At 44.6% G+C, this 21575-nt stretch overlaps 2 protein-coding genes across 3 annotated transcripts in view; both read right to left on the reverse strand.

Moving 5' to 3' along the window:
* Positions 1 to 3745, reverse strand: part of ANXA3 (annexin A3) — a 51690-nt gene extending 47945 nt beyond the window's left edge. The window contains exon 1 of the mRNA XM_079771736.1: positions 3621 to 3745. The gene's annotated coding sequence lies outside the window, so the exon portion shown is untranslated. The remainder of the gene's footprint in view (positions 1 to 3620) is intronic.
* Positions 3746 to 9683: 5938 nt separating this feature from the next.
* The window catches only part of FRAS1 (Fraser extracellular matrix complex subunit 1), a 439997-nt gene continuing 428105 nt past the window's right edge, over positions 9684 to 21575 (reverse strand). For both annotated transcript variants that reach the window (XM_079772302.1, XM_079772303.1), the window contains exons 71-74: positions 19469 to 19635; positions 15883 to 16088; positions 14657 to 14803; positions 9684 to 13501 (exon numbers count right to left, since the gene is read on the reverse strand). In XM_079772302.1, coding sequence (XP_079628428.1) covers positions 12908 to 13501; positions 14657 to 14803; positions 15883 to 16088; positions 19469 to 19635 — 1114 coding nt within the window. In that variant the 3' untranslated portion in view covers positions 9684 to 12907. The remainder of the gene's footprint in view (positions 13502 to 14656; positions 14804 to 15882; positions 16089 to 19468; positions 19636 to 21575) is intronic.

The following is a 21575-nucleotide window of genomic DNA, read 5'->3' on the forward strand; positions in this document are numbered from 1 at the left end:
AGAAAAAAAAATTACTAAATGGAATAAACCTAGGATTCCAAACACAGTAAATTCACCAACTCTCAGTCTTTAATCCAGAAAGCAGAACCCAGATTCAAAGAGAAACCCCCTTGAGAAGAGGATGTGTCTTTAACATCAAGTAGCCCATTTGCTAAACAAACGTTTACTCAGTGCCTACCTTCTACAAGAGGTGGAGCTAGACCAGTGAAGGGCTCAAAAAGAGAGAAAAAAAAAATCTCAGACTTAAGGGGTTTACACATATGTTTCCTAGAAAGCCAATTTTTGATTCATTTAAAATCCAATAGAACTACTTTGATTGCTGACTTCTTTTAATCATGACAGACTACCACCTAGGGAACAAAACACAGGAAATTGTCCCCCATCAACATGAATTTTACTTGGCTTCCATTTGATTCCTTGTGTTTGATTGTGAAATGTGCATTTACACTTTACAAGGCTCCAAGCCTACAGTTATAAACAGACCTGCCTGCTCCGTGGGAGGCAGTCCAGTCCTTGGGCGGATGCAGGGGTGAAAAGGGCAGCTCTTTCGTGGAGCCTCAGTTGGGAACGCATACGTCAACATTATTCAAACATGCTGGCCTATCTCCAAGGGTTGATTTAGAAATGCAAGTTGCTCCCACCCATCCTTGGAACAAAATATTCTAAAAATACCATGATAGCCTGAAAACAAAGTTCGACAGGAAATTACTCAATTAGTCCCTGCAAATATTTAGCCCTAATTTTTTCAGACTCTCTCTACGTAGCAGAGGGAGGTTGGCTCTCTAGTTACAGGTTCTAACACCATCTATAATAATCTATAATAATAAAAGCATAATATGCTAATTAGACCAGACGTCCTTCCGGATGACTTTCTGGACAAAACCGGGGCTGCAAGGGAAGCCCGGGTCCTGGGTGCCAGAGGGAAGCCAGTGCTGGCAGCAGGTGGAAGGAAGGCCTACTCTTGCACGAATTTCGTGCATCAGGCCACTAATATATATATATATATATATATATATATATATATATATATATATATATATAAATTCCTCTATCAATATAGTGGATACAAGGTATCGCTAGTTTTGGTTTTACCTCTTAAAGCTAGACACAATTTATTTGACCCTCAGTTTCCTTATCTATAAAAAGGGGAGAGGAGGGCTGTAGCTGGTATTGAATAAAATAACATGTATCATCATATCAGCTAGCTTTTTGAGTCCTTACTCTGTTTCAGATAATATAAAAAGCACTAAAAGGTTGATTTTGTAAAGCTAGACATTTTTTCATGTTTGCTCACTGGGGCATACAAGGCAATATAAAAAATACTCATTGAATGAATGAATGATTTAATATAAGCCTCACAATAATCTAGGGCACTAAGTATCATTAATATCATCTCCACTATGCATATGAAGAAGGTAGGGCACAGAGAAGTAAAATAACATTCCAGCCATACAGCTAATAAGTAGGTATTAGGGACAGAAATAGAATATTGGGGACTAGCCACAAGTACAAGAAATATTAACCATGCTCTGTTAACTGAGATGGTTCTGTTCTGATTAGAGAAAGTACATTCTAACCTGGCTGAGAGTTGTACGCCCTGGGACATGGGAGCTAATATGGGCATGCAGTCCATCCTTCTTTCCCGAGAACTGCCTATCATAATGGAAAGACTTAACAACTTCCTGGCTGAAACAATCTAGTCCCAGAGGCGCCCGCCCTTTTCGACCCCCAGCCCTTATTGCCCGTAATCTGGTCCCAGGGCATCCGGAGGCACCCACCCTCTGCGACCCGCCAAGCCCGCATGACCTATAACCTGTAATGATTATACCATGCCTACTTTCCAAGTCTGTAATTCTTACTTTCTCATGTAATCCTTGTCCTTCTACCCAACATAAGCAGCTGGCTTATGGGGAGAGGCAGAGCAGATTTTTGTGGGTGACCTGCTGCTCTCCCATACTGCCGGCAGTATTGCAATAAATGCTCATATATGATTCAACCCTGTCTCCACTTAAGTGGCTCAAGTAGTGACAGGCAGCCCAGACCGCTTGGGTGTCCGGTCACATAGGGACTGAATTCAGGCAGCCATCCTCCAAAGACATGACCTTAACCACATGCTTCTGCCTTACCCAAGTGGCTGTTCCAGACATGGTCAACGCTGATACTCAATATATGCTGATCCAGTATCATTTCTAACGTATTAATAATTATTACTAGTTTACGTTTTAAGAAAGAATTACTCCACAGTGGAGGCCAAACGGCCCAACAATCGAACTTTAAACAGCCTCTTCTGAAAAGGTTAGAGCAGTGACATCCTTTCCTTTTACTTCCTCCTGCATCCCTGTTTCTTTCTTTTTTTTAAAAAAAAGACATTTTATTGATTTTTTACAGAGAGGAAGGGAGAGGGATAGTTAGAAACATCGATCAGCTGCCTCCTGCACACTCCCTACTGGGTAGGTGCCCGCAACCAAGGTACATGCCCTTGACTGGAATCGAACCTGGGATCCTTGAGTTCCCAGGCTGACGCTCTATCCACTGAGCCAAACGGGTTAGGGCCTACATCTCTGTTTCTAAACAGATTTCCCTACACAGCCTCGTGGCTCTGGGAACAAGATTCTGGTTTCCTTTACATCTTTAAGTTCCCTTTCTTGTCCGTTTGAAGTTTTCTGCCTTCATGAAAGCTGGTGGTGGAATCTCTAGAAAAGAACGTTTTAGTACGTTACATTTTTTTTTATGATGTTGATTTTAAAAAGTTGTACATGAGGGCAAAGTCTTGCTGTCTGTGATCAGAAATCCCTGGAAAGAATTTAGCTTTGGTGGTGCAACTTCTTATCAGCAGCCAGAGAGGAGCCTCCAGCCACCCAGAACCTCACAGCCACAATTTTCTACACAGGTGTGGTCGTTTGCAATCAGGTGCCCATATCTCCCCCCCCCCCCCCCCCCCCCCCCCCCCCCGCCTGCTGACTCCGATGCCAAATGCCAGGAGAATGATTCACATCGAGGGAATGGAATTCTGTTGCAATAAAAGGAAACGATGAGCCTGTTTAAGAAAAAGCAAACTTCTCGGACTCCCAACGCCCAATATCTAAACACACTTTTCTACCTCCTAAAAAAAATAAGTAAAACAAAATAAATTGCGCGTGTGAAGAGGACAGCATGCTCACAAGGATGGGTGTGGTTCCGAGTAATCAGTACAGAGCTTGGAGCCAGCGTCTCCCTTCCCCAGGCATCTGGACCCAGAGGACCCTTCCGACGCCTCGCTCTTCTGTCCCCAAGACCTTTAGGACTGGGAAGGTTGACATGATCAACTGGCTCCCTACTCTGTTAGCTGTGATGAAAAGGGAAGGGTGCAGGGCCTGGGACTGCGGGGTGTCAGCTTGCACCCGGGGTGACCCTAGCTGGGTGGCCCTCCCAGAGCGCGGCACTTTGGCTCCCCTGGGCTAGTTTCCTCGATTCTGAAATGTGGGATCTAGACTCTGTGCGAGTTGAGGCCCCTCGGCTCCTGCACCTGCGCTGCCCGGTTGGTTTGCAGCGAAGGCGCCAAGTTAGCTCCGCCGGGACCGCGCGGCGCTCGCGGGGAGTTGGGGGTCGCGGGCGGCTGAGCGCGGGGAGGCTGGACTCACCGGGAAGCGGCCCGGGCGCGGGAGAGCGGCGAGCCAGGTGTGCGTCCCGCGCTGCTGCTCCGAAGCTGGTTCCCCGCGGGCCGGCGAAGGCGACCGCTACGGCGACCACACCCCTTCCTCCCGCCCCTCCTCCGGCCCGACTCCGCCGGCGGGACGGGAAGCCGCGCCCCTCGCCGCTGAGCTCCGGTTCGGTTCCCACGCCCGGAACTCTCCGCCCTCCGGCCTCGCCTTGGGTCGCTCAACTTTCCCTCCCCGTCTCCCACCATCCTCACATGGAAACCCATTTCCTCGGGTTTCACCTCTTCACTTGCATTAAGTTCTGGTTCGGATTGGTTGCAGCGCTGATTTTGTTCCAGGCACTGCGGGTGCAGAAACGAGGTAGTCCTCACTCCCAAGGGCCTGGTCCAGAGGGCGGACAGCTAACGGAATAGCGGCCTGTAACACTTACCTAGCGTTTACTTTGTGCCAGGCACTGTTCGTTCAACATTCTTTAAATAATCGTACAACTGTATAAGACAGATAGTGTTATTCCTCCCATTTTATAAATAAGGAAACCCAGACACAGAGATTATTAGGTCACGGAAGCAAAGCCGCACGGGGAGTCAATGGCAGACCGCATTTTTGAACCCAGGTGGCTTTGTAGTCATTCTGCTAAGCTTGCAGGCTCTGTAGTATGAGGATTAGACCCAAAGCCTGGAGGAGACAAGGTGGAAGGGCGTACTGGGCATTTGGCACAACAGAACAAAAGAAGGCTAGAAAGTAAAGCCCTCGTTGCATGGGGGGACTTATGAGCAGTTGTGTGTGAAACGATGGGGTTAAAGCTACCGTTTATTTGATGTCGGGCCGTGAAATAAGTGCTTGCTTTCACCACCTCTTTTATCTTCAAGGCAACCCTGAGAGGTGCTATTTTTATTAGAATTTGCAGCAGGGGAAACTGAGGCTTAGGAAGGTTAAGTGATTTACCCAAGGACACATAAGCAAAAAGTATTTATTGACGGCACACTTCCTGTAAGGCACGTGCTGTGGAAGATTAAAAGGAAATAATCAGACGTAGTTGGAATGTCAATGAGTTTACAATCTGAGGTCAAGACAAACTCATGTGGAACTAAAGTCAGTAATGCGTGATGCTTTATCATTTGTATACATAATGCTAAATTCTGGGGAAAAGACTTGAAACATGGCAGCGTTAGGAGCACAGGAACATCAAGAAGACTGGGACAGGCAGGGGAGAAGTCAATGAGATTGGAAAGATTTGAACCCTGTCATCTGAAAGAATTCTTAGTTTCTTTTTAATGTTAAGTTAGTGTGCCCCATATTTCTCAATCATGGTGTGAGGTTGCCTTCCTGCCATTCCTGTTATTCTGAGAAAAGTTTTAGTGAAAATATTAATTTGAAGAAAAGCATTAGGACTGATGAGTTGTCACTTAGTTGATTGAAAACCTTTGGTTTGGTTTATCTATAGCTACTTAAACTATCAGGATGCGTTTTCCCCCCTAGTCTTTCAGCAGGATAATTCATGATGCCCCTTTAACCAACATAGGAGGTGCTGGGATTCAGAGGAAAAGTCCTGGCTTGGACAGCTGTGTGGGAGCTGAAGAGGCCAGAGCAGAGGTTTCTCCAAGCTGGATGCTGTACCTGGGAACCTGTCAAAGCAATAATTCTCTCAGATCCTACCCTAACCTACCCTCTTAACGAGCCCTCCAGGTGATTCTGCTGGACCCTAGAGCTGAAGAACCACTGGTTCAAGAGGACACCCTTCCTTAAATAGAAGAGGAGCTGCAATGGAGAAAGCAGAGAGAGTCTTGCTTAAGAAGCTGGAGCCCGCCAGCTTTGCACCAGATTTACACATCGAGAGTGATGAGCTTTCTGCCAGGAGAAGGTATGACCGTCTTCTGTCTTCCATTTTTCATCCTAATTCCCGACTCCCATGTAGAGATCACCGCAATAGACTAAGCCCCACCTCATTCTGGAAACTTCTTGGATTAGCAGGGGGCAGAAAGGGGATATTTACTGAGGGCCTATGACTTATGCCAGACATTGAGTAATGCACTTACTTCATGCTTACTCACTAGCTTAATTTGGTAACGTCCACAGGTTGTATGCCACACACCAGGAAGTACTAGAACTGGATATCCAGAAGGAAATGAGTAATAGGTGGTGATGAAGTCCCAAGGACTAGGAACAGGCTGAAATCAAAAGTGCCTCTAAGCCTGCCTGGACACGGGAGGGACAGTCATATCAGAGCCTTTGAGAACTGGACTGTGGCCTGGGCAGGCTGCAGGTACCATCAGAACCACAACTAAGCAGTGGGAAGGAATAGATACATCCCAACTTCTCTCCCATCATTTGGCCCATCTCAGCCAGAAGCCAAGGGGCAAAGGAGCCTTGGAGAAGCAGTTTGGAAAGAGAGTTTCCTGGAGCATAAACAAGGCAGAGAATCCCTATGGAGACAAACAGAATAAGCAGCACGGGACTTTCGTGAGTCACTGTTATCACATGCGGGTTCATTTTGGACACATTCTTTAATGGGATGTTTAAGGGAGACATCTTGAAATTGGTTTTTAACAATTTATGAAAGTTGTCCCAGAGACTAGGATTCTAGTAAACTTTTTTAACTTACTGGACTTAGACCTTAATGGCCTTAAACCAAATGAGCCCAGGAATAACATTTTGCTAGATTTTTTAGAGAGTTGCAATCATGGTCTATTTTGTTGTAGTAATCAAGTGACTGGATTTTTCATGATAAGCATTAAATCCAAGTTATAGGAGCTTTGGACTATTATTAAGCAACAGCAATTTGTGCTTGTGAGGGCCTCTGGCAAAGATTTGAAATCCGGACTCATGTGACAATTTCAAGAAAAATTATCCAGGACAGTCACCAAGAACCATGTCATAGTTGGTTACAGGAACTGAATGGGGTAGAGAATGTAAAGAAGTGAGTGTATGTGTGTGTGTGTGTGTGTGTGTGTGTGTGTGTGTGTGTATACACACACACACACACACACACACACTAATGGCCCGGTGCACAAAATTTGTGTATGGGGGGAGGGGGTTCCCTCACCTGCCTGCCTGCCTAATCGCCCCTAACTTCTCTGCCTGCCTGATTGCCCCTAACTGCCCCTGCCTACCTGATCACCCCCAACTGCCCTCCCCTGCTGGCCTGATCTCACCCCCAACTGCCCTCTCCTGCTGGCCTGATCTCGCCCCTAACTGCCTCTGCCTTGGCCCCCACCACCATGGCTTTGTCCTGAAGTTGGATGTCCAGAAGATAGGGGTTGACCTGGTCTAATTAGCATATTACCCTTTTATTAGTATAGATAGATTATATTGGATAGGATTGCTTAAATGGGGTGGGGGGAGCCTTTTTCATCAGGAGGAGATGCTCTTGGCAGAAAAAAATACATAATCCCTATATCTGGACTGATAGCCAGCCATATGCACTATACTGCCAAACCAGTCATTAAAAAATTGAACTGCTCTTACACCTTACCTCAAACAGCTGTTGCCATTAAAAGCCCTCTTCAGCCCCCACCTTAGATTCTGCCTTCACAGTTCACCCAGATTAGGTTCTGATTGGTCAGTTTCTATGCCAGTCAGCGTCTCCGGGCCTATCTCTGGGCTTGATCAGAGAGGCGGGGCTGATCAACATCTACCCAGGCTGCGGGCTGAACTGATTTCTAAGAGAGAGAGAGGTGCGGCTGCTGGTGAGGCAGAGAGAGAGAGAGAGAGAGAGAGAGAGAGAGAGAGAGAGAAGCAGCCTCGAGGCTGCGGATCAGACCCTGCTTCTCTCTCTCTCTCTCTCTCTCTCTCTCTCTCTCTCTCTCTCTCCCTGCCAGCAGCCCTAGTAGCCGCTGCTCAGCCTCGCCTCTCTCTCTTCCTGAGATGTCAGCAGTTCAGCCAGCTCACCAGTTCCACCAGAGCCTACTGTGCGCACAGCCTGTCATTCGGTCGAGCCTTCGGTCCTTACGGACCCTGGGTTTTTATATATATTACCTTAAGGCAGTGGTCGGCAAACTCATTAGTCAACAGAGCCAAATATCAACAGTACAACGATTGAAATTTCTTTTGAGAGCCAAATTTTTAAAACTTAAACTTCTTGCCAAAACCGGTTTGGCTCAGTGGATAGAGCGTCGGTCTGCGGACTGAAAGGTCCCAGGTTCGATTCCGGTCAAGGGCATGTACATTGGTTGCGGGCACATCCCCAGTAGGGGGTGTGCAGGAGGCAGCTGGTCGATGTTTCTCTCTCATCGATGTTTCTAGCTCTCTATCCCTCTCCCTTCCTCTCTGTAAAATATCAATAAAATATATTTTTAAAAAAAACAAACAAACAAAAAAAAAACTTAAACTTCTTCTAACACCACTTCTTCAAAATAGACTTGCCCAGGCCATGGTATTTTGTGGAAGAGCCACACTCAAGGGGCCAAAGAGCCGCATGTGGCTCATGAGCCACAGTTTGCTGACCACGGCCTTAAGGGAACCCTGCCTGTTGCTATTGTATATCTGGGATAATACACCTTAGAAATGTCAGAATAAATTTCATTTCCAGATCCTTCAAAAGCAGACCCTTGGCAACAGAGCATAAAGACACTGAAAGTCCGTGTTATCTTGTTGCCCACGTACCATCCCTATTCACTGTAATTGTTAAATGCTCACTATCCTGTGACCACCGATGTAAAAGAAGTATGTATCTCTCTATTTTCCTTTTTATTCAGTCCTAGAGATTGCCCAGATTTTTCTCCACCTCCCTATCTACCACTAGATTTCACATACCCTTCCTTATTTTTTCTTTCATTCTAAATGTATTAAAAGGACTATAAAACTGCTTCTTTCTCGAGCATTTTCTCATCCATTGAGACCTTGCTTCTGGACATGTCCTCAAAATTTTGGCTCAAATAAATTCTTATTAATGCTTTCTACAGGTTAGGATGTTTCTTTTGTCCACATTTACTGGCATCTTAATATTAGGTTAAAGCATATAAAACTACTGACATAGGACTATTTTTAACCTACAAAATCAAATTTATATGGGGTTGAGCCTAATGAGGTATTCTCAGTACAGTCTCCCTCTCCTGCTCCCAGTATTTCTTCAAAAACCTAATCTGTGAGATACTGCAAAATTTACATGAGAACTCGTTTTCTGCCACTTACTCCCAAGTTTTCTAAATATTATAGCTATAAAATCTCAGGTCTTAGGGAGCATTTTCATAGCCATTCCTAACAATTCATAGATTGGTGTCTGATACAGCTTCTCCCTGGACCCCAGAGAAATGCACCCCAGGGCTTAACGCCTGCTGGGAGGCATGGGACAATCACAGGAAATTGTGAGGAAGTAAAACTCAAGGTAAGTCCTGGCAGCATCTAAGGAAATCCTCGGCTTGGTTGTGGTTCCTTTCCCTAGATTTTATAAAAACATGTGTTCTCAAGTCTTGCTGAGTTTGCTAATGTACCATGAAAAGGTGCCAACAGAGCCCTGCTGATCATCATCCTTGGCAATATTTTTGTTTTTTCATATGAAACAATTCCACACGGGGGGAGGCACACAAATGCACAGGCTTGCAGAATGCCAAGACTGCCTGGGCGTAGTCCCATTTGAACTCTACCATTTTCCCCTTCATAGGCCAATAAACTATTATTTGGTGCTTTGGTCATCTCCTGGGTGTTATGGACACTTAATGAACCTTTGTGTGTGCATAAGAGCTCATAGCCATTCTCACACTAGATCACAGTCCTGAGAAAGTTTGATGGTAATATAGTGTGAATAATCATCTTATTGTATTGCACATGGAGATTTTAACGATTCCTCTTTGTCCTGGGGTTGCAACTGATTGCAAGAAAAGAGCTATGATTATCTGGATATGTGTAATTCTCTATCATGCTCTTAGCACAGTTAGTATGTGTCTCAAATTCAACCCCTTCAGAGGGACTTTTTCCAAAAAACTTTGCCGCAAAAGGATTTTTTCCATCTCAAGGGCAATGTCTTATGAGATGAATAATCTAAAATGAACATAGCAAAAAAAAAAAAATGCAACCAGACTGTCATTTATTAATACAAATTTATATAGTGGCATATGCTATTGAAGAGATCAGAAATTCATAACACACAAATTGGTATTGGAAATACAAAAATCACTTGAGAGTCAAGAAATCAGGTTGACAGCACCACAAATATTTTACTCAGTCTGAGCAGGTGCGCAGTGTCCAAGAATCACATGAATTCTTACAGGACACTGAGCCTGAATGTCAGAAGGCTGTGCAAACGTATTCCACTATGATTTCCCATCCACCAATGAGACTGCAGGAGTCCTCCAGGAGGCCCGGGGACAATGCAGGCAGGAGAAAGCTGCAGACTCTTCTTTCTTTTAACCTTCACAGCCAGCCAGTGTGTGATAGCAAATAGCAGCCCCCTAGGGGCTTTGTTACTTCTTACCTAAAGGCATGCTATAAAAGATCAGTAACACACACACAAGGCTTTAGTGAGCAAGTCAGGAACAGAAAGCAGAGTTTTGACTGAAGTATAACCCCACATCAGCCACCAAATGATCCGATCCCTAAATGAAGTATAAAACATAAACGACATAAAAAAATTCTGTATCAAAGGCGTCAGTCTCAAGTTCACATCTCTTAACACTTTCCGTGTAATGTGTCAACCACTAGAGAAGCACCGCATTCAGGAACGTGTACGTAGTGGGGGGAAGGGCTGAGAGGAAGGCAGGCAGGACTATTCCAAGGGCTTCCCTTTCGCACAGACGATTCACTACCTCAAGGTCTTCACAGGACGCTGCCCTGGTCATGCAAGACCTCCTCCCTGGAGGCTGCCAGGGGCCCACAGAGATCTCAGTCTCCAGCGCTTCCCACCTGGCTTCATCCTGCCACCTGTCTGCACTCTCCCCACGCACGTGCCCCGTTTGGTAGTAATGGAGGGGATGTGCAGGACGAATATTTGAGCAAATGGAAAGATGTTGCTTTAATGTGTAAGCATCTGGCATGAGGAACTATAAATAAAGGGCCAAGTCAAAGTTGCTCTTCAAATGACTGGCTTCCTGTCCTTGAAGAATTAGCATGAGCCCTCTAGGTTGTTAGAAGAGTCTGCCCCTCTGGTGAGCAGGGAGCCATGAGACACCAATTCTGGGTGTTTGTGAGGTGGGTACATAAATTCTGCCCCAAACTGTCTGGTGTCTCAAGTGGCACCAGACCAGTCAGGCAGGCGTTTCCGGCTCTGGGCTCCCTCAATTCATCCTGTCGTGAAAACGTTACACTCATCTCGGCATGCTAAGTCAGACATTCCTCTAAATGTCCTGCTCTGGAGACCAAGGACAGTCTCACCTCCTGCTAATGCACGATGATGAGTTGTCTGTTTAGTCCTCCTTAAGACCATGGCCAGATTCATGTCTGCGTAAACTGGTGCTTCTTTGTTCCAATGAGATGATTTCATATTTTGCTTTTCTCTCTACTTTCCCTTGTGATATTGCCACCACACCCTCTTCCCTCCCGCTTCTAAATTTATTCCTCTATAACTCACCTGTGACACCAGTCATCTGTTCACTCAACAAATATTTCCGGAGTGCTTGTTCTATGCAAGGCACTGCTGAATAATCAAAGTCATGGCTCACACAGGTCCTACTCTCAAGGAGCTTGGAAAATGCCGAAAACCTTTCAGAGTTCGTTCTTTCTAGCTTTTAGTACCAAAGTGTTCCCAGTTTGGAATGTTCCAAAGAGCTTGGGTCATTCTAGTACAAATATTATGCGATGCAAGTGCGCTGTCATTTGCTCAGTGATGATGGTATGCCATGCATCAGGAAGAGAATAATGAAATGGTGTCTCCAGCTTAAGACCTGCATGCTTATGGTTTTGCAATAAGGCAGGAACCAAAAAGAAACACAAAAGCAAGCGGTGTGTACACAATGTGCAAAATCGTTAAGTTGCTATTTGAACACTAAGTCATTTAAAAGCCATGTGTTTATGGCCTTGTCATGTGCTGATATGGTAAAAATAAGTGCCTGAGCTACCAGAAAAGAACCCCCACAAAGAGAAATCCCTGAAATACGTACGGTACCAGGAATGGTGCCTTTATCTGCTGTGAGTACTAGTACCTTATCTGCTGTATTTTATTAGTAGGCATCTATTAACTGATTTCACTCTGGCCTGGACTTTATCCTAATTTGCTTTATTCAAATGAATCACTCACTTTCCTGAAACCCTAGCACAATAAAAACCCCACAGCTAGCAAAGCACATGGGCTTGTCTATTATTGGACTGGGCAAAGCCTGGGGTAGCAGGACATGTGGTAGGTTTTTAAAGCATCCATGGCGATGTAGAAAACGGTCATGTGCAGTGACCTTGTTTTGTAGCATCCTTTGACAGAAAGGTGTCCTAACATGTCCTTGATGCAGCATCAACTAGTTGGGCACAAGGACATCTCCCTGGGACTAGGGTGCAGTGCGTCAATAATGTGCTCTGAGGTGCGTGCCAGGCCCCTCCTTTCTGTAGGTTTCAGCCCCCCCTCCTGCCATGCCCAAGGTTTCTCCTGGATCTGGAACACTTTGAACCCCCCAGGTCAAAAGGACTTTGGAAATGGCAAAGTGCAATTAGAGGCCATGGAGTGAGTGCAGGCTGTCAAGTGGATGCAATGAGAAATACAACATTGTGCTGATTAGCAGAATTTTGAATGGAATCTGGGTGCCAGCAATTTGAACTCTGTTGTCCAGAGGCCCAGGAGAAGCCCAAGTAGAAGAAAGCTGGAAGTGGGGGAGGAAACCAAAGGCCCTGAAGGCCACTTTCTGAGATCAGCCACTGTCCATCCCCCGGTCCTCGGAACTGCATCAGCTAACGCAGTGGTCGGCAAACTGCGGCTCGCGATCCACATGCGGCTCGCGAACCGTGGTTTGCCGCTCTGTTGACTAATGAGTTTGCCGACCACTGGGATAGGGGCTTAATCACAAGGAACAACAACAGCCTGTAATTATTGGAATCGAGAGTCTAACCTAACCATCTACCTCCCATCCTACCACTAACACACTTGCTTTCGAAGATCAGCCTTCCAGGAGCAACTGTGGCTACCGAGACTACTAAAGGGATCCACAGAAACAGCGACTCCAATACTCTGGGAGTCCTAGTGGTTCTTTGTTGAATGAGGTAGCTCAGTTGTGAGTTGATGCAAGTGATGTGTACCTTCCCCTGCTCAAAGCTATAGTTTTCCCTTTTCATCTGCAAGATTATAAAAATACCAGTATTTCTCCCGTTTTATAAAAAAATGATTTTTAGAAAAAAATACACATGGGTCTCCTCCATTAAACTTCTGTTCCATCTTGTAAATTGTTGTGAACTCTGACTTCCAGATTCAGTTTTTTCACTTTAGCACCTTTGAACACGTAGGCCCCCTCGGCGTTGCTCAGGATGTTGACGTTCCGCACGGTGCAGTACTGTCTGCTCACGTTCTTCTCCACCCTGTCGGGGCTCCTCTTGGGCACCTCCACCTTGGTATTCAGAGGGTATTCCTCCAAAATGTCCTCTGTGGGCGGTGTCTTCCTCTGTTTCTGGCACTTCCTGGTGATGAAACAAGCCACCAAGAACACCAGAAGCAAAAGCATGATAGCGGCGAGCGCACTGCCAATGGACGCCCCTGTCTGGGACAGAGAGGCAGCTACAACGGGCTCTTGCATGTCCAGATTGAGGGACTTCATATTGGTGCCATTCTTGACTTGGTCCCCTTCATTGTCGTAGATGAGGGAGTCGGCAAGGGCCAGCCGGCCACTGGGGTCCACCAGGTCCCTTCGGTGGCGCCTCAGAGGGGCTGTGAGAGAGCGCTGGACCCGGGGCCCTGAGAGGGTGTCAGGGCCAATGATGTAGATGACCTGGAGGTACCACTGGTGTCCTGCTTCCACCTGCAGGAGGAGGAAAGCGGGAGACAAACCGAGCATGTCATTGCTGCCCACGGACGACCTCTGACAAAAGGAAACGGAAAGACAGTTGCCACCATGAGCCTCGATAGATCAATGCAAGTGATGCGTTTCAAGAAAGGCATTTGCAATGGTTGGTGTTTACCATTAGAGAATTCAAGCAAATATTATGGAGTTTATGGATTCCATTTTATTTCTAAATTAGGGTGATCCTGGTCCAGCGATTCACATTCTTTTTCTCTTTGTCTATCTGTGTATAGACTAGTCCTAAGAATTTGTTTCTCTGTAGCTGGTAAATGCTTATGATTTGTTGGTCTTCCTTGATTATAGAGAAGTAACAGTATTAATAACCACATTAATTCCTAGGGACCTTTAATTGTTTGTTATGCTGATTTACTATTTATTGATGAACTTTAGCTAAAATATTTAGTCAACAGATATTCATTAAACACTTACTCTGTGCATAATAAGCAGATACTTTATTCACTAAACACCTACTCTGTGCATAAGAAGCAGATACTTGACAAAAATTTGCTAAATCTGAATATTTCCTGGACATCCCCTGAGTGGTTATACCATCAAGTATTTTATTGCCATGTCATCTGGCCCCATTGAAACCCTCCATGATTTTGAACTAACCTCCAAAGAGTGATAACACTTCTAAAATCTAAGGTCATAGATTACTATTTGGAGACAGAAAAAAAGTAGAATTTGATCTTGGAAATTCTTGTTTATTACTGGGACTTAGAGTATTTTTGCTCATCAAATATTACTTATTATTGCCATTCTAAATTATTGTATTGTGTTTATGATTTTGTTAAATGTTTTCCACATGCTTGTGAAAATAGAGCCCAGAAGGCAGGTAATATAAAAACTAACTAGGAAAAACTAGAATATGGTAGGCACCCAGATGCACACAATAACAAGAGACTATATGCAAATTAAATAATTTTACCATTACTTTGTCGTATTGGAGGTAAATGGTAAAAATTTGGGGTGAATGATAAGCTTAACAACAATAAAAAGGACATGCCAGCAAGATGCTGTACAAAGAAACTGACAGTCCACAGATGATGTCTTCCTTTTGCAACCTTTAAAGTGGCCTTGGTCCTTTGCTTCTCTTCTTCTTATCACACTCACCTTATAGAGCGCATCAACTTTCAGAGTAAACCCATCCACACCTGGCATGCTACTGACCACGTGGAAATCAGGCAATTCGGAAGCAAAGTGGGCCTCAAAGGGCACGTCGTGGAAGTACTTATCGGTTACCTCTGGCTGACTGCGGTCCTAGATTTTCAGGGGAAAAAAAAAGAGAGAGAGAGTTAGAAAGATGGGACCACTGGACTGGCAAGCGGCAGTCACCGGGAAGAGAAAGGTCCTCTTCACTTGCCTTGGGTTGGGGTAAGGAGAGAATGCACAGCAGAAGCCCTCTCCTTGGGTCGCCTCTGGGCACCACCACCCTCTTCCAGGGAGGACACCTGGTGGCCTCTGTGATCTCAAAACACAGAGAGCGGGGTATCCTAGGCAAATAACTCTCAAGCTATTTGGTCTCAGAAACCTTTATACACTTAAAAATCAAGGACCACAAAAGTCTTTTGTTTATGTGGTTTGTATCTATCAGTATTTACTGTATTAAAATTAACACTGAAAAATAAAAAAATACTATTTATGAATTCTTTTTAAAATGGCATTACATATTAACATAAGTAACATATTTTTTTAGAGAAAATACCTATATTCACCCCCACCTTCCCAAAAAAGAGCTGGCATTCCTTTATATTTTTGCAAATCTCTGGAAAAGAACTAGATTCTCGTAACTCTTATATTCAGTCAATTGTGCTATGTTGTTTTGGCTGATGTATATGAAGAAAATGACCTCACACAGCTAAGCAGTTTAAAGGGAAGAATATTTCAATAGCTTTTATCAACAACTTTTATCAATAAGTTGATAAGTGCAATTTAAAAAATATTAGTTACAATGTGGAATCTGAGATCATATCGATAAACCTTTCATGCTCTCTACACTCATAAAGGAATGAGTGTGAAAAAGACAAGTGTCATCATACTGTTAGGAATGTAGTTTTGACCTTGTGGACTCCCTGAAAGAGTACTGAGGATGTTCAGTGTCTCTGGACCACACCTCGAGAAACACTGGTCTAGACTTTCCTTTTCCTGGGACATTAATAATAGCTTGTCTGTTACCCACCATACCATCAGATATGTACTAGAATTCAGCTGATCAGAGAGAAGCAACAACTATATATATATGACACAAATAAAGAGTGGAGTTCTATTAGCTTTAGACAGGACTCAGAGCTGAGAAAATCTACTCAAGTGTCATCTCTTTCACATCAACAGTTACATACCAGCAGCAAGAATCTGTGTTTTAGGTGTTTGTTTGGCTGAATGCATCCATACTGTGGCCCTTCATTGTAGATTGTCCCCGTGGGATCAAAGAAAGGCACATAGCCATCTTTGCCAGTACACAGATAGACTTTCTCCAGCTGGAGTTTGTAAGCAGAATTAAGGTTTTGTTCTGGATTCCAAAGTACTCGGCCATAAAGGATTTGACCTGGAAAGATTGAGAGGCATTAATTAGGTCAGACTTTAAAGAGAAAGAAATGTCAAGGGTAAAAAGGATTTAACACACTCTCTTAGAGACAAAAATATCTTTCTATGAAGAGCTTTTTGAATCCATGTGCTTCTTTTATTCAAAATGTATTAATTAAGCTTTTAAGGTGTGCCAAGCACTCTTTTATGTGCAGGGGATACAAAGGTGAGTGAGATGTAGCGGAGAGAACAGTCATAATAGCTAATAATTGCTAAAATAGCTAACATTTATCAAGCTTATACTATTTGCTGGGTACTGAACTAAGTCCTTCCCATGTAAGAACTCATGTAGTACTGGCCATTTCACAAATGAGAAAATCGAGGCACGGAGTGGTTAAGTGACTTGTTGAAGGTCACAAAGCTAGGAAGTGGTGAGGGTGGGATTCAAAGTCAAGGTACTTTGGCTCTACAGCCTACACTATCAACCACCACAACTCTATGCTGTTGTCAACCACAATAGAGGGAGGTACATGATGTTAAATAAGCATATTGCTGAGCACAGAAATCTGCCTGGGGAGAGGTGTGGAAGGATATAACAAGAATATTTGAGCATAATCCTGAAACATGAGTAGGTGTTTGTCAGAAAGAGCATTTGAGATGGAAGGAAGAGGCAGGGAGAGCATTCTAGGGGAAAGAAACTCCAGTAAAAAATATTGAATGCTGGAAGGGTATGAGTCCCGGGCACTTAGTCCCTGATGTGGCAACAAGTTCTTCAGCTACACTGTCTTATTTACATCTTCCCATGAGCCCAAAGAGATAGGTTCAATTATTATCCCTGTTTAAAATAACTCATCCAGTCCTAACCGGTTTTGCTCAGTGGATAGAGCGTCGGCCTGTGGACTGAAGGGTCCCAGGTTTGATTCTGGTCAAGGGCATGTTCCTTGGTTGTGGGCACATTCCCAGTAGGGGGTGTGCGGGAGGCAGCTGATTGATGTTTCTCTCTCATTGATGTTTCTAACTCTCTCTCCCTCTCCCTTCCTCTCTGTAAAAAATCAATAAAATATATTAATAAAATAAAATAAAATAAAATAAAATAAAATAACTCATCCAAGTTTTCCTCTCTGTGACATGAGGCAGAGGAGTTGAGCACAAATCTGTCCGACTCCAAACACTTGTCCAGATCATTTGCTCTGTGGTAGGTCAGAGTGACTGGATTGGAGGACGAGTAGAAGCTCCAGCAGGAGAGGCTCCTGTGAAGACAGACTCCTGGTGCCGGGAAGGTTTTAAGCCTGGGCATAATATCAACACATCTGGGCTTCAGAAAACAGAATGGAGGAGCCTAAGAGACTTGAGTCACAGAGATCAGATAAGGGCTGTTTTAATGCTCTAGTGATAGATATCTAAACTATAGCTGGGAGGCATGGGGGTGAATTCAAGCAATGTCTAGGAGTTGGATTCCATTCATTTTAATGATGGATGGGATGGGGAGGTGAAGAAGGGAAGGATAACCCTGAGGTTGTTTCCTGGGGCACCTGGAATATGGGGATGCTGTCAGCAGGGCAGAGGATAGAGGAGAAGCATATTTGGAGTGAGGTAAGTCCAGCTCTAGACATTGCTAGGTGTCTGAAAGACATCCACTGGAGAGGCTTGGTGGTCAGATTGCACATGGAAGTGAGGAATGAAGCTCAGGCGAGATCAGAAATAAGGTCAACTTTTGTGGAATGGCTGTGGAGTAGTAGGACTCCAGCAGGTTCAGAGTAAACAGATGGGACAAGCCATGAGAATGGCCAGAGGTAGCACTGAGTGAGAACAGAAGGAGCCAAGCAAAGAACATGGGGACAATAGCACACACAGGGCAGAGAACAGAGTCCTAGGGAAGGAGAGTGAGAAGTGGTCAGAGAGACAAGACCGTGTCTGGTGAGGCTGGTGCAAAGGAAGCCAAGTGTCATCGACAAGAGAGAGTTCTGCGCGGTGGTGGGACAGACCCAGCCTGCAATGGGTGGCCGGAGCACTGCCTGAGAAGAAAGGCCATGGAGACAGTGTATGCTCACCGCTCCCTCAGGAAGTTCCCCAAAGAAAAGAAGGTTTGAAGTGGAGGTAAGGTTGAGAATTTTTTTTCCTGTTAAGGGCAGGACTTGGATGTGTTTTTAGGATGAGAGAGAAACTTCAGATATGAGGAGAAGATTAAAAGTAAGAAAAAGGCAGAAGGGATAATTGAGAGAGGAAAGGCAGATCTTGTTTAATTTGTTTATTCATTCAACAAATACTTATCGAGCACCCAGGCACTGCTGGTATGTTGTGCAAATTTGATCACAATCTCTGTTCTCAAGTAACGTACAGTCTACTGGTTGAGAAAGGCAATAAATAAGGAAGTAATCCTACCTAATAAAATGGTAATATGTAAATTACTATCACTCCGCTATGCCCACGATTGGGCCAGCGGGAGGCGCAGGGGGCGGGACTTGGGGTTGCCAGGGTAGCCGATTGGCTCAGCGTCTGTGCCATGGCTGTGCTGCGGCACAGAAGGGACCTCTGGGGCAGCGAGCTCACGTCCCGCCGCGGACCATCAAAAGCGGGGGAGCTGGGTGCCTGTCTGCTCCGGCACCAGGCCTTTCGGAAGCCTCCGCCGAGCCGGAGGCTTTCGAAAGGCCTGGTGCACCAGCGGACAGGCACCCAGCTCCCCCGAGATCGAAAGCGTGTAGGGGACCCTACACGTGCATGATTCAATCATGCACTGGGCCTCTAGTGTATATTATAAAGTACTAAAAATGTGACAAGTACTATAAAAACTGAAGAGTGTTCTGTGAAAATGAAAACTATGAAGGCCTATGTTAGACTGTCCTGTGTGGTCAGGGAAAGGCTTATTGAGAAGATTAACGTGTAAGTAGAGATCTGAAGGAAGAGAGAGAGAGAGAACCTTTCAAAAAGTCAAGGGAACCATGTGTGGGGCAAGGAGGGGGCAGAGGAACCATTCTGAGCAGAGGAAGCATGATGGAGAGCACATACACGTTTGGCATATCTTTGAAGCTGGCAGGCAGTGGGGGTCAGGTTGCAATCTCTCTGAGGAACTGAGAGATAAAGCAACCTGCCCAGAGCCAGTGTGTTAGAATCTGGTAGGAAACCCCAGTCTTCTTACCACTCAGACCAGTCAGTGCTTTCCCACAGTGCCACACTGCCAATAACTACACTGCCAAGCGTGCGATCTGATTGTGAAATGACATAAAGGAAGAACACGGGTCTGTTCCTTTGACTAGATGCTGGCTGCCCTGGCATCCCCCCGAGGGAATCTTCACTGGCAAGTTGACTGAAAGCTGATGAGCAGAGATGCTGGTCCAGGGGCTTACTTGAAAACTTCTCGCATTCAGCCACGGTCTCTCTGTGCAGGCGAAGGGAACAACTCACCTTTTGAGAAGGCTCCTTTGTAATCCATTTCTGCCAGGGACATATCAGATGTGTTGGGATCCATCAGAAACACTTTCTCATTATTGCAGAGCTGAAATTCAGTATTGAGAGAATACACTACTGGCACAGGGCGGTTGGTCTGCTGGAATGCGATGGGTATCAGGAATCTAAAAGTGGGAGAAACAAGAGCTCCTTGAAAGCCGCTCAACTTTGCAAAGGTCCTTGAAGCTGTACTCCCCTCCCCACCCTTCTCAGGATTGTGAACAGCGCGTTGTTGCAGGTGCTAAATATTCACTGAGTAAAGAGCTGTGTATAGGAGAGGAACTTCATTAGTTTTCTTTTGTAGTACTGATCATGGCTTAATATTTTGGTGAAATGTGTCACTAAATGACTGAAATCTACTTCATGGCCCATATCTATTTGCTCACCATTGTATCTTCAATGCTAGCCAAGCTCCAGACTCATATTTGTTACAGAGTAACGCATGCGCGATGATTTCAATGCTTTGCTCTTCCAATAGAGCCCATCTGACTACTCCTTACTTTTATCGAAGGTGCTCTGTGGGTAGATTTGAAAGGGTTGGAGAAGGAACTTGGGGTATAGGAGATACCCACACAAGCCAGGGCTGCTCCTACTTCAACAGCTTTGCTATAACCATTAGTTGCACTAAGAGCTCATATATCTGACTCAGGGAAACCATTTGTTCTTGTTAATAGTGGTATTACCAGAATCCACATCGTGCCAGGGACATAGGACACTCAATAAATCTTTATTGATTAAGTAGAAGGAACAACGGACTCGCGATGGTGATGATGACGATGATTTATAAGGTTAGCATGTTTGACAGAGCTCACAAAATTAGGCATAATATGAAACACAATTCTTTTGAATTAAGCCCGAGTTCCCTGAGTCTGTCTCGATTGTTTTTGTGTTACACTTCTATTGCATCCACATAGAGCCATAGAGATGATCCACAGCAGGTGAGGCCCAGGGAGAAAGTCACTCTGGGAATAATGGGAAGGATTTCCAACCCGAAGCCTCAGTATACTCAACAACACCTTCCCCTGCAGCCCCCCTCACCCACACAGCACTGAGCCTGCAGATGGGCTGGTGTCTTTTCGGCTCCTGTTGCCATTTTCACACCAGTGTTCCTGTCTTGTTTTACACACACACACAAATCCAGCACCTACCCTGGAGAAAGACTTCTTTCCCATATACACTAAAAGACACATATAGAGAGAATCTGGAATTATAAGCCAAATAGAGTGGTAAATAAGTTATGGGATATTCCTACAATGAATACCTTAACGCAATGAAAATCAAACCACAGCTACATGAACCAACACAAATGTAGATTCACTTATAAATCAACATATGCTTCACTGAGGAAAAAAAAGCTGCAAAGAGAATTCATATGGTCTGAAGTTTTTAATTTTTATTATTTATTTATTTATTTATTTATTTATTTATTTATTTATTTTTAGAGAGAAAGAGAAAAAAACATATCGATGCGAGAAACATCAATTGGTTGCCTCCTGCATGGGGCCCAACTGGGGACGGAACCCACAACCTGGGTATGTGCCTGACGCGCCAACCAACTGAGCCATATTAGCCAGGGCTGACATTGTTATATAGAGTTAAAAAGAAACCCCAGGTAAAACCACATAAAAGTAAATATGAGGTGAACCATAAATGAAATCAAGGGAAGAGAAATACAGCCTCAGGCTAGCAATTACCTTAGGGAGTGCAGTTGGAAGGGGCACTGAGGGTACTTAAAAGGTCTGGGTAATGCTCTATTTCTTTTTTTTTTTTTTCTTTGACTCCATTTGTTACAAAATGGAAAAAACAGTGTCAGTCTTGTGGGGAATCACTGTAGTGAGAATTAAACATGAAGAGCTTAGTGCAGGCCCACCACCTAGTCCACACTCCACACCTGGTCATTAACATCACTGGTAGTTATTATAATTCGTTTCATCATCAGTATCACAGCCCAGGGGATATTCAATTCATTGCAGTTGCCAATTCACATCAGGTAATGTTCTATTTCTTGAGGTTTTATATATGTTCTATGTATGGTGTTCTGAATATCTAAAACATTTCACAATTT

The sequence above is a fragment of the Cnephaeus nilssonii genome (genome assembly GCF_951640355.1).
Source record: "Cnephaeus nilssonii genome assembly, chromosome: 1".
In the NCBI taxonomy this organism is placed as follows: Eukaryota; Metazoa; Chordata; class Mammalia; order Chiroptera; family Vespertilionidae; genus Cnephaeus; species Cnephaeus nilssonii.